Source organism: Narcine bancroftii, chromosome 1 (genome assembly GCF_036971445.1).
Source record: "Narcine bancroftii isolate sNarBan1 chromosome 1, sNarBan1.hap1, whole genome shotgun sequence".
NCBI classification, from domain to species: domain Eukaryota; kingdom Metazoa; phylum Chordata; class Chondrichthyes; order Torpediniformes; family Narcinidae; genus Narcine; species Narcine bancroftii.
In genome coordinates, this window is record NC_091469.1 from 476,680,755 (window position 1) to 476,694,499 (window position 13,745).

The following is a 13,745-nucleotide window of genomic DNA, read 5'->3' on the forward strand; positions in this document are numbered from 1 at the left end:
GGCCCACCGAGCAAAAGTGCCTATGCGTGTATTTGTTTAGCATGTACTTAATGTTGCACCCCAAGTAGCATCACCCAATACTTCACAAATCAACCAACTAGTCCCAGTGGCATGAAAACCACGACGATTGAAGCTGATGGATTTGTTGCAGCCTTCGTCTGTCTTCATAGCTGTTGAGTTCGAAGTAACCTCGTCTGCCTGTTCCATCGTTGAGGTTTTGGTTGGATTGTTCTTTGTCAGCGACCTCACCCTCGACCTTACCGCCATGGGTGACCTTCCAAGGAGCATAGCTCCGGATGACATCGCTCTCAGGACCACACAAGCTTCTCCACCATGACAAGGTAACAATCCACGGAGAAGAATTCTATACTAAAATCTATATAAATAGCATCAACAATTTTGGTTATCTCTTCAAATAATTCCATCAAGTTAATTACCTGATTTTTTTTTTAATTAATGGGCACCCCAGGCAAGATTTATTGCCTCACTCTTTGAAGGAGCCCCCCCCCCCTCCACCCCCGCCACTTCCTGAGCACAAATTGGACAACATGTGGTAGGTGAAAAGATAGCAGGAGAGTTTATGTATAAATGGGACATTAAATTAACTTCAAAGAACACAGATACCCCCAACCCCATACTAAAGCATATATTTCAGATATGGCAAAGAGTAAATCAATTATTGGATTGAAGGTGGGGGATATCTCCCAAAACTTGGCTTTAAACAACAAAGTCTGGAGATGCTGGGGTCATGTACAATACACCAAGATGCTGGAGAAACTCAGCAGATGATGTAGCATCTCTCGGAAGGGCCTTTACCTGAAACATTGGTTGACTTTACTTCCTTTGGATGCTGAGTGACCTGCTGAGTTTCTCCTGCACATTGGTGTATTGCACTCAACCACAGTATCTGCAGACATCCTTGTTTAACTCATTATTGGTCTCTTCACCTTCATTGCAAGAGAACTCCACAGGTTTACCATCCTCCCGATGCAGAATTTTTCCTTGATCTCATTTCTACAAACATTAACCCACATCCTAAGGCAGTAAACTGGCTCTTGGCCCTTCAGTCATTAGGAACATTCTCCATGCATCTAATCAATCCAGCACTGTTGATATTTTGTAGGATTCTGTGGGAGCCCCTTGCATTTTTCTATGCTCCTGTCAATATATGCCTTAACCTACCCAACATTCCTTATACTTCAGGAATATTCCAAATAAACTTCAATGCATTCCCTTGAAGATAAAGACATCCTGCATAGAGTCTAGATAGCCCTAAAAATAGGTCTGTGTGATAGTACAGATTCTATCACCAATGTGTATATGTACATATGTACAGATGGTAGTGTAGATGACTGTGATTGGCTGAGAGTGTAGCCACACCTACTGCCAGGTCTTAAAGGATTGCCCCTAGCCAGACCAGGTCATTCTAGACTGGTTGACCTACTTGTGATATGCTCCAGTCTTTTAGTTAATAACAGCCTTGGTTTGGATCAACAAGTCTTTGGTTCTTTCGACACGCATTACAGTCTGTGGCTAGAAATTCTTAACAGGTCTCACCATCCTCTGTACAGCTGCAGTAAGAGATCTTTGCTTGTGTAGTCAATCTTCTTGCAGTGAAATTACTCGCTGCACCTGAATGCTTGCTTTCAGCAACTGATGTACAAATGCATCCAGTGCTTGTTTCTCTTCCTTCCCCCCACCCCACAACAATGTGTTACTATTCAGATAATCCATCTTTGTGCTTTGAGAATCAAAGTGGATAACCTCACATTTGCCCACATTAGACTACATCGACCATACTTTGCCCAAAGCCTCAGCTTGCCAAAGCCACGTTGAAGTTCCCCCCAATGACTTACAACTCGCATTCCTCCCCACCCCCTGCCAAGTTCATGCTGTCTGCAAACTTTAAGTCATTACATTTAGTTCACATATACAAACTACAGCAAAAATCCAAAAATACAGATACCAGAAATCCGATCACCTGAGAATACTGTTACAAGCCCAGGGGACCCCAAAACCCAGCAGCAATAGATAATCACCAAGACAAACGGTTACTTAAACAAAAGTTGCTTTTAATTACCTTTAAACATGAAAACAGAATTACACTTTAACTTATCACTATTGACTTAACTAACCTAACTTAACCCCCTTCTAATTCTAAGTGCACATGTAGGTAATGTGTGTGTAAGTTCAGAAAAGTTCTTTGATTCACAGTCCAATCTCACTTCTCATTCCTCCGAGTTCACTGGTTGCAGTTAATTCTTATTCTGTGCACAAAATTTAACATGTACGAAGTTCACCATGCTTTGGTGCTTGAAAGGTAAATGATTACCACTCAGGAAGGTTCTTGTCGGTTTTCAGAGAGAGATTTGTTGTTCACTGGACACCCACAACTGATTCCTTTTTAATCAGCCACTTCAGTATCTTGCCTAAGAAATTTGCCACCTCAGGGTTCTCCAGATGATAACCTCTTTCTTTCAGGTCACCACAGAGTTCCTTTTTGTTTCTATTATTTCAAGTGAAACATTAGACAGCCAGTCCTCTTCTCTTGCATGAACCACAAGGACTTTGATCAGGCTGAACTAAGCTCTCACAACCCGTCTTCCAAAATGAGTTGTCCTGCAGAACTAAACTTCTCTCTCTCTCTGAGAAAGAAAGCCTGTTTTACTCTCTCTGCTTGCAAAACCATATGACTCTCGTAGAACAGCAAGTTGCACTCCTGACAGTCTGCGGCTCCAACAAGTTCTTTCATCTGTTGCCTTTTTGTAAACAACAATCCATTAGTGAAGTCTCTTGGGCACTCTCCGAAGTTCTTGCAAAGGCTCCTGGCCCTGATGTGTCTAGCATTAGAAGGGCTCCAATATTTTAAATAACATCCATTTAAAGTGTTTGTATGTGACCTACACTAAAAAACCTGCTGCAATTTATCTCCCAAAAACATATCTATATACAAACACTACATAATATGTCACAATACAGACTTTTCAAAAATGCTCACCTGAAATATGATCCACCCAAGAATCCAGACTTCTCATAAATGCTTGACTTTTGTATGCTTGCATGCACGCAATGCTCACATACATTGTTTAAGTGCCCCAGATGTACTGCCTGAGAATCCAAAAAATCTTAAAATCAAGACCAACCCAATCCCCGAGCCATCAGGATTTTGGGACTTTTACTGTTCTGCTGTACAGGTTCTCCCTGACTTACGACTTACTCGACTTGCGTCCATCCACGCACACAACCAATTTTTTTTTAAACCGCATATATGCAATTCAGTGCCCAGTTACTGCACTGTAGGGGTGCTAGATAGATGGCAAGCAGGAGGAAAACCTGTCCCTTGCCAATAGATTGTCATTTAAAATTGTTGAAAAGATGGAATGAGACAAAGAGAAAATATGTGCGGCTGTAAAAGGTTTTGCAAGTATGAAGAAACAACCTGATTCCTATGCGCATGCGCGTGTATTCAGTTGACGCATGCACAGTGGGCTCGTGTACTGAGTTCGGATAGCACATGCACAAGAGTTAAGGCCACAATTTCGATATTGTCAGGGCGCTTAACTCTCATGTATGCGCCAACCAAACTCCAATGCATGAACACACCGTGCATGCGCCAACTGAAGACTCATGCATGTGCACAGGAATCAAGATAGCCGCGCCCAGCCTACGGCCCCCGGGACGCTGACTAACAAAGTAAGTACACACACTTTGGCTCTTACATGCCCTGTATCCCTGTTCCTGCTTATGAAATACAACATTTGATTAAAAAGTTTGTTTTAAGACTTCTGTACTTCACGCATGCAAGCAAAATTCTGACTTGTGTCCATTCCAAGATACGCCCAATCCTTCAGTCCCAATTACGGTCATAAGTCGGGGGCTATCTGTATTCAAACAGCATTGACACAGAGAAAAAAAAAGTGCTCATCTCTATTCTCTGCTACCTGGAGTACAATGGCCACTTCTGATGGACAGTTCAAAAGCAAAGTTAAACTTTAGAAGAACCATGGTGAGATCACATTAAACATGTGCAGAGTTCTTGGTGCTTTATTTTACAAGAATGTGGAAACACTGGGGAAAGTGCAATAAATAAAAATTTATGGTGAATATATCAGAAAAGAGATGGTACTGATGTGGGCTTTAAGATGACAAGGGTATTAGATAGGTTGAATGTTGAAAAGTTCCCACTTGTGATGTCATGAATATGAAATAGTTTATGAGTCTAAGAATGAAATAAAATACATTACCCTGCAAGTAACACTTACCATGTATTTAATATCATGGATTTGGTTAAGGTAAAGTTAGATAACCAAATAAGGAAAATTGAAGTGTTAAGGTTAAACAGATCTTTATCATCAGGACAGACCTATTAGAATTTACTTTATGCCTACTCTATGAAACTCAGTAATAATTATGGGATTACATTGAGAAAAGAACAAATGGAGGAACTCAGCAGTCAAGCAGCATCCATGGGAGAAAAATTGTCATCGTTTTGAGCCGTAGTCCTTTATCGAGACTGGAGAAATGTAGGAGAAGTCAGTAGAAGGAGCAGGTGGGAGGGGAGAGGTGGGACATGGGATTGGAAACCAGTTGGATGGGAACCATGACAGTCACAGCCAGCAGATTGGCAGATATAACCATATAACAATTATGGCACAGAAACAGGCCTGTTTTGCCCTTCTAGTCCATGCCAAACACCTTCTCCCATTGACACACGGCCCATAACCCTCCACATTGCTCTCGTCCATATACCTATCCAACTTTTACTTAAATAATAAAATCGATCCCGCATCTACCACTTCAGCCGGTAGTTCATTCCACACTCCCACCACCCTCTGAGTGAAAAGATTTGCCCTCATCCTTCCCTTAAACTTTTCCCCCTTCAATCTCAATCCATCTCCTCTTGTTTGAATTTTACAGAGACAATGGAACTGCTTTGGAAAGAACTTCAAAAGAAGGTGCAATTGGATAATGTTCATGCTCAGAGGATGATAAGATCTTTCAAAGATTGGGTATGGAGCCCTGTAAGAAGTCATTTGCTTTTTACAAGTAGAGAGGAAAAAACAAACAGGATTCTTCAGAGGGAGAGAGAGAGAGAGAGAGAGAGAGAGAGAGAGAGAGAGAGAGAGAGAAATCAGTTCTACAATAGCTTTTGAGGCTGCAACATAGGAATCTGGCAGGCTTGTTGAAAACCCCATTTTAAAGACAGGTTGTGAGTTCTGAGTTAAGCCTGTTCAAAACCCTTGTAGTCCTTACAAGAGGAAATAGCTGGCTAGAGTGTTTCTCCTGAAATAAGGGAAACAAAAGGAACTCTGGTGACCTGGAAGAAGAGGTTATCATTTGGAAAACCCATGATGGAGCAAGACACTGAAGTGACTAATTGGAGGAAATCAGTTTGTGTGTGTCCAACAAGCAACAAATATCTCTCTGAAACCAACAAGAACCTTCCTGAGTGGTAACCATCTACATTTTAGCACCAGAGCCTGGTGAAAATTCATAAATGTTAAATTCTGAGCTCAGTATAAGAATTGCCTGATACCAGTGAACTTGGAGGAGTGAGGTTGGACTGTGAATCAAAGAACTTTCCTGAACATTTCATACACATGTGCTTAGAATTAGAAGGGGGTTAAGTTAGATTAACTTAATAGTAATGTTAAAGTTTGATCCTGTTTTTATGTTTAAAGAAAATTAAAAGCAACTTTTGTTTAAGAAACCATTTGTCTTGGTTAATTGTCTTGATTTTGGGGTCCTCTGGGCACGTAACAATACCAAATGCTTTCTTCACCACCCTATCTACATGTGACTCAATTTTCAGTGAATTATGTACCAGAATTCCTAAAGGCAGAGAGAGACAAGGAATACCAAGGGACCAGGTAAAGAAAGACGATTCATAGAGTATGTGACAAAGATGCCAGTGCTGATCTCCGATAAGAAAATAAAGGTGAGAATGGGGTTATAAAGAAAGACCAGATGGATTTGAGAGGAACATTGGTGAAATGAGAGCAAAAGCATCCATTAGGTAGATGGGATCTCCTCTCTTCTTCTGTACCTCTGCTGCTCTTACCCATCCTCTTACCCCCATTCTCATCCCCCACTACCCACTGCATTCTTTCATTTACTTCTCCCCCCCACCCCCACCACCTCGGTTCTATCTGGTCTTTCTTTATACCATTTTCACCTTTTACCAATCAGATTCAGAACTGGCAGTCCTTGCCTTTTAAACACCCAATCCACCCAGTATGACCAATCTTCCTCCACCTTGGTTATTCTTCCCCTCTCCCTTTGCCTGCTATCTGCCAATCTACTGCCTCTCTCCATCATGTGTCACCTCCACCTGGTTTACCAATCCTACATGGGGACTTGTCCCACCCCTCTCACCCAGTCTTCTGTACAGTGACGTCGCCTACATTTCTTTAGTCTCAATAAAGGACTTTAGCTCGAATGTCAACTATTCTTTCTATCCCAGTGATGCTAATTGGCTGAGATCTTCAAAACTCCAATTTGTATTAGTGCAATTTCACCACACTAATTATAACTGCACTGACCCTGAAGAGCATCATGGGTACAGGTATGCCCTGCTTAACATCCATTCCATTCATATAGGCCCGTGGTCCCATAATTATTCAATTACTGCGAGCAAGTCCACAGCAATTTAGAAAAACCGATCGCTACCTAGAGGAAATTGTATACCCACTCTGATCCCACCGCCCCACTTTCTCCCCACAGCCCCATGTTGGTCACTGCACTGATTCCACTGCCCCGCTCTCTCCCCTCAGCCCCATGTCGGTCTACACACTGATCCCACTGCCCTATGTTGGTCCCCACACTGATCCCACTGCCCCCACTCTCTCCCCACAGCCCCATGTCGATCCCCATACTGATCTCTATTTACAAATAAACATTTTACAGGTACACTACCATATCTCATATAGCTTTGCTAAGTAATAAAATATGGTTTTCGCACAATTTCAATATTGCACAACGCCCAATTTCACAGAACGTACCATGGACGATATGTGATAGAGGAATTAGGGGATATGGGGAGAAGGCAGGTAGGTGGAGTTAGGTCATAAATTAGATCAGCCATGATCGTATTGAATGGAGGAGCAGGCTCGATGGGCCTACTCCTGTTCCTACTTCCTATGTTCCTTTGTGATGCATACCTGTAATTTGATTTCTGAAATCATAATTGAACTAATAACCCAGAAGTTTTCAAACTACCCCCCCTTAACTTACATTCCACCTTAAGCAATCCCTATGCCATAAGTGCTCTGAGATTGGTAAGGGACTGCTTAAAGTGGATGCGAGTGGGAAAAAAAAGGTTGAGAACCATTGCTGTAGACTCAATCGTTACTGAAATATTTTGCATGAGAAAAATTGTCATTGGTCCATTTCTTTTGGAGTGATGAAACCGTGCACATAGTCAATGAGGTACGATTAAAACAGTGGTTTTCAAACTTTTTCTTTCCACTCACGTACCACCTTGAGCAATCCCTTACTAATCACAGAGCACCTATGGCATAGGAATTACTTAAGGTGGAATACAATTTTCAGGATGCAGTTTGAAAACCAGTGAAATACACAGTTTAAAAAAAAAAGCAATCAGGGCATTAAATTGAAGGGCCTATTAATATTGTTCATTTCTTGATGTGAATAGCAATTATTGCATTGCACATTTAGCCAACTTTGAATTCACTATTTATTTGTCCAAGTTTTGGGATCAGGTATCACTGGCAAGGCCAGTATTATTTCATTCCTAATCGACCTTGAGAAGGAGGATGAGGAGGGCTGCCAACTTAAGCAATAACAAGTCTACTAATAAAAATTCCCCCCTCACTGTAGCTGAGAGGGAGTTGGTGGGTTTTGAACCAACCACATATTTCCCAATCAGGGTGGCAGACAAGTGTCAAATTTTGGTATTCACCCATCCTGATTGCCTACGTCCTTTCTGGTGGTGCAGGATGTGGGTTTTTAAAGGAATCTTCAGAGCAGACAAGACAAGTAGCTACAAAGCATTTTGTGGATGAAAAGATACTACAGTTGCTGCATGCTGGTGGCGAGAGTGGGAATTAATATTTAAGATGATGTATAAGGCATCAAACAAACAAGCTGCTCTGTTCAGGGTGATATTGAGCTGAGAATGGCTGGACGTACTCATCCAGGCAAGTGGAGACTATTCCGATTTGGCCTTGTAGATGGTAAGAGGGCCTCGTGCTGCCAAGAAACAAGTCTCTCACCATTGAATATCCAACCTCTAACCTGGTCTTTTAGTTACACCATTTGTCAGCCTAGTACAGTGGAGTTTCTGGTTAATGTTGACACCCCAGGAGGTTGATGGTGGGGGATTTGTCCAGGACAGTGGTTCTCAACCTTTTTCTTTCCACTCGCATCCCACTTTAAGTAATCCCTATGCCATCGGTGCTCTGTGATTAGTAAGGGATGGCTTAAGGTGGTATGTGAATAGGAAGAGAAGGTTGAGAATCACTTCTCTGGACCCAAATGTTACTAAAATACTTTCCTTGGAAAAATTGTCATTGGCCCATTTCCTTTGGCATTATGAAACTGTGAACATAATGAGTCAATTTGGTACAATTAGGTACAGTGGTTTTCAAGCTTTTTCTTTCCACCCACATACCCCCTTAAGCCATCTCTTACTAATCACAGAGCACCTATAGCATAGGGAATATTTAAAGTTGTATGTAAGTAGAAAGAAAAAGGTTGAGAACCACTGGTCCAGGGTAATAACATTGAATGTCAGGGTGGATAGACTACCTCACTGTTATTGTAAGTGGTCACTGCTCATCTCATTTGTGGCTTGTGACCATAACTATAAAATGTACAAACAGAATTCAGCCCATTAAAGCTGCTCTGCCATTCGAATCATGGCTAATGCATTTTTCATTCTCCTGCCTACTCCTCATAACCTTTGATGTCCTTACGACTCAAGGACTTATTAACCTGCTTTAAATATATCCAATGACTTGACCTTCACAGCCAGCTCTGGTATGAAATTTGAAAGACTCATCACCCGATGGTTGAAGAAATTTCTCCTCATCTCTATTCTAAAGGGACATACTTTTATTTTGAACCTGTGACCTCTGGTCCTGGACTCTCCCACCACATCTTTTCATGTTCACTCTATCCAGCCCTTTCAACTCCAGCACATGCAGGATCAAAACAATCAAACGCTCCTCATACATTACCCTCTCACCCCTGGGATCATTCTCATAAACTTCCTCTGGGCCCCTCCTTTCTGAGAAATGGAGCCTAAAACTGTTCAAAATACTCAAATATGGTCTGACCAAGGCCCTTATAAACCCTCAGCATCACACATTTGCCTTTATATTCTTGACCTCTTGAAATTAATGTTCCTCACTATTGACTCAACATTCAGGTTAACCTTTAAGAATCCAGAGTCCCTTTGGACCTCCCCTTTCCAAAATTGTCCTCCCATTTTGAAAGCAGTCTATGCTTTTATTCTTTCTACCAAAGTGCTTCCTCACTCTGTGGTCCATCTGCCACTTCCTTGCCTAATCAACTCCCTCTGCAGATCCCCTGCTTCCTCAGCAGGCAATTATCAGACCGAGCCTAAACCCTGCTCAACAAAGGTCTTGTGCTTCTAAAGGGCTACTGAAGCATTAGCAGCTTGCTTCATTGCAGTTGAACGAGAGCACAGATCTGGCAGTGAAGAAGGGAGGTGATGAGATGACAAAGCTCTGACTCGTTAACTCTGCAATATCAAGCTTTGGATAATGTTGTAGATGCATCCACCCACTTAGGTGGAAAGGGGTTCAGCAGCCCTGCCTCATGCCTTGTTGACAGTCCCTTGTTAAGGGACAGAGAAGCAAACAAATACATGCTGAATGTCTAAATTAATTTTTTTTTAAATTAAAATCTGCTGAGTTTCTCCAGCACTGCATCTTATTTGTTTTTAATCTTTTTTAACTTGCTTTAGAGCAGAGATTTAAATTCGCACTGCACCTTTCACTTTTACAAGCACCCCAATATACTTTCCATCCAGTGAAATCGTTCTAAAACGTACTCCCAGTTGTAAAATGATAAATTAATTATCATTTACACAGAACAAACTGAAATGTGAAATGACCAAATGATTTGTTTTAAGCATTGCGTATTGAGGATGAAGACCCATGGATCATCAAAGTGATTTTAGATTTATGAAGTGGCTGGGGCCTGGATCAAAAAGGAAGCTCCATTCACAATCATCTCATTTGTGGCTTGTGACCATAACTATAAAATGTACAAACAGAATTCAGCCCATTAAAGCTGCTCTGCCATTCGAATCATGGCTAATGCATTTTTCATGCACCCTTCTCGCTGGATAATAATCCAAGTCAGTGGGATCCAACATTTTGCAAGACTGAGCCAAATGTACTTTTGGAAAAGTGGCTTGATTCGGTCTCTACTGATGCTGAATGATTCGCAGGGCAACCAACTTTTTTTTAAATAGCCCGCAAGAACAAATGCAACTCGGAAGGCATTCCTCTCGTCCCATTAACCCGCTCACATTTATATATAAAACAGTACACATCAACGACAGGGCTTGCAACCCTTCCCGGCTGTCCAGCAACGCGCTGTCAATCACCTGGACCCGGCCGTTGCCATGGCAGCCACTGTGACGGGCAGCTCCCCCAACCGGGCGGGGCTTCCAAGAGCAGCGCGCGCTCGAAACGTCCGCCAGCCTCAACGACTTACCCTGTCCCACAGTCAATGACACACGGGGGTAAGTCGCCAGCCATGCTGATCCCCTCTGCTTAAATCGACGCGGAACTTTATTTCCCTCTCTATCCGGGGGCGACAAGCGGCCTGGGGGGGAGGGGGGGGTGGGTAAACGACCTTTAAACCATTGGCAGCCCCGCTCGCAAACGCCAACCGCGTCTCTGCAGTAACCAGGCGCCGAGCACTTCCGGTGTCACTGCCGCTGTGGGGCGCTGCCTCCCCGGATCTTGCCGCGATGCCAAGATGGCGTGCACCTGGTCCCCTTCATCCCCCTCTGGTCCCCTTCATCCCCCTCTGGTCCCCTTCATTCCCCTCTGGTCCCAGGCCTGGCCCCAATCACGGCAGAGATGTGTGAAAGGCCCCTCATGGAACATTCCACCACAGGAAACAGGCCCCTCCAGTCTACTCTCCCTGGTCCCACTGACCGACATCCAGTCCATCGCCCTCCACACCGCTCCCATCCATGGACCTGTCCAATGTTGAAATTGAGCCCGCATTCTCCACTCCCACCTTCCACAGCTTTTCCCCTGGCACCCTTAACCCATGTCCTCTGGTTTGTATCTCAGTGGAAAAAGCCTTTCTACATCTACTCTGTCTATCCCCCTCATAATTTTGTTCACCTCTTATCAATTCTACGTTCCAGGGAATAAAGTCCTAACCTGTTTAACCTTTCCCTGTAACTCAGTTCCTGTAATGCAACAAACATCCTTGTCAATCTCTGCACTCTTTCAACCTTATTGATATCTTCCCTGTAGTTAGGTGACCAAAACTGAACACAATACTCCAAATTTGGCCTCACCAATGTCTTATGCATCCCAACTCCAATATTCAATACTTTGATTTACGAAGGTCAATATGCCAAAAACCCTCTTTACAACCCAACCCTATCTACCTGTGATTCCAATTTAAGAAAATTATGTATTTGTATTCCCAGATCCCTCTGTACTACCGCACTCCGCAGTGTCCTACCATTTACCGTGGTTTGTCCTTCCTAAATGCAACACCTCATTGTCTGTATTCCATCTGCCATTTTTCCATCTAGTCCAGATCCCTCTGTGAGTTTTGAAAGCCTTCATCGCTGTCCACTACACCTCCAATCTTGGTATCATCTGCCAATTTGCTGTGGTAAGCCACTGTTGCATATAATTGTCTGCTTAGGGACACCTATTGGCTGATTGTACCTGTGTCCACTCCCCACAGGCTCTTGTATAAAGGTGACTGTTCCACTGCCCCCTCCTCAGTGCAGGTCAGTCAAACAGTATGGATGTGCCTTTGTTCTTAAGTGATTAAAAGCCTATTTCTTTCTCAACAACAGTCTTTTGAGTAATTGATGATGCATCACTTGCTGATCTAATTTATCACATTACCATCCAGGTTATTTGATATAGATGACAAACAACAATGGTCTGAGAAGAAATCATCCACCACTATCCTCTGGCTTCTCCCACATTGCCAATGTTGAATCTAGTTTCTGACTAACCTCCCATGTGGGACCTTGTCAAAGTCCATATTGACAACATCCACAGCCTTTCCTTCATCAATGTTCCTGGTAACCTCTTCAAAAAGCTATACGATTGGTTAAACATGACATACCTCGCACAAAGCCATGTTGATTATCCGTAATCAGTCTGGCTATCCGAATAATTGTATATCTTATCTCTTAGGAGACCTTTCAATAATTTACCTACTAATGGCATCAGATTCATGGGCTGCTAATTTCCTGGATTACTTTGGAGCCTTTTTTAAACAGTGGAATAACATGTGCTACCTTCCAATCCTCCAGCACCTCACTTGTGCCCAAGGACATTTGACCCAATCCACCTATGTAAACCTTCTCCATTGCAATCTAACCTTTGCCTCCCTCACACCCATAATGCTCTTTGTTCTTACATCAATGTGCCTGTCCAAGGAACTTTTGAATGTCTCTACTGTTCCAGCCTCCACCACCACATCTAGCAAAGCATTCAGATTACAGATTTATTGTCAGAGTACATACAGGACGTCACATACAACACTGAGATTCTTTTTCCTGCAGGCGAGGCAGAATCACTACATATTGGTAGTGCAAAAACAAACTGTATTCAAGAAGACTTTCCACAATGCATACATATAAACAGATAACAAAATTAAACAAACATACTCTGCAATAAAGAGAGAATAAAAATAATCAATAAAGTGCAAAACCAGAAGTCCTTAAATGAATCCCTGACTGATTTTGTTGTTGGGGAGTTGGTGGTGAGGCAGCAGCTGCTTTTGTACCTGGTGGTGTGGGTCTTGTGGCACCAAGACCTCTTTCCTGATGGCAGCAGCAAGAACAGAGCGCATGCTGGGTGATGTGGATCCTTGATGATTGCTGCTGCTCTCCGACAGCAGTGTTCCCCATAGTTGTTCTCGATAGTAGGCAGGGTTTTTCCTGTGATGTCCTGGACTGTATCCATTACCTTTTGGAGGGCTTTTCACTCAGGATATTTGTATCCCCCATACCAGTCCATGATGCCATCAGTCAGCACACTTTTCACCACACATTGGTAGAAATTTGCCAGGGCTTCTGGTGTCATATGAAACCTCCGCAAACTCCTGAGGAAGTAGAGGCCAGACAGTTTTTTTTCCCCAGTTAATTCCAGGGACAAGATGCCGGAGGAAAAATGGCTTCGGGGAAGAGGTTGTCAGAAACGGAGTGCAAGGATACAGAAGCGTGCTAAACCTGTCGGCATTTGTGTAAAACTCAAAATGAATCCATCCAGGCCTGCGCTCCCAACAATTTTTCTTGGAAAATAAACTAAATTACCTGCTGCTGCATCTGAAGCAAAGGGAAATGAAGGGAATCCTGCTGCACCAGGATTCCACTCCAGATTTGCCAATGTCTCTGTTTTGATTGTTTAAGTGATTGTTGTGTACTGGGTATTGTGTGTTTTGGTGTAGGCACCATGGTCCAGAGTGATGCTGCTTCATTGGGTTGAATATGTACATCAGATGACAGTCAACTTGAACTTGGTGTTAAAGCGATAAGG

General features: G+C 42.8%; 1 protein-coding gene across 4 annotated transcripts in view; it reads right to left on the reverse strand.

Annotated features, from left to right (window-relative positions):
- actr3b (actin related protein 3B) overlaps positions 1-10,910 on the reverse strand; it is a 355,031-nt gene extending 344,121 nt beyond the window's left edge. For 2 of the 4 annotated variants that reach the window (XM_069914795.1, XM_069914796.1), the window contains exon 1: positions 10,711-10,909. In XM_069914795.1, coding sequence (XP_069770896.1) covers positions 10,711-10,754 — 44 coding nt within the window. In that variant the 5' untranslated portion in view covers positions 10,755-10,909. Of the gene's footprint in view, positions 1-10,710 lie in introns of all 4 variants that reach the window. The other 2 variants (XM_069914798.1, XM_069914797.1) reach the window with 2 other exon arrangements.
- Between the last annotated feature and the right edge of the window lie 2,835 nt (positions 10,911-13,745).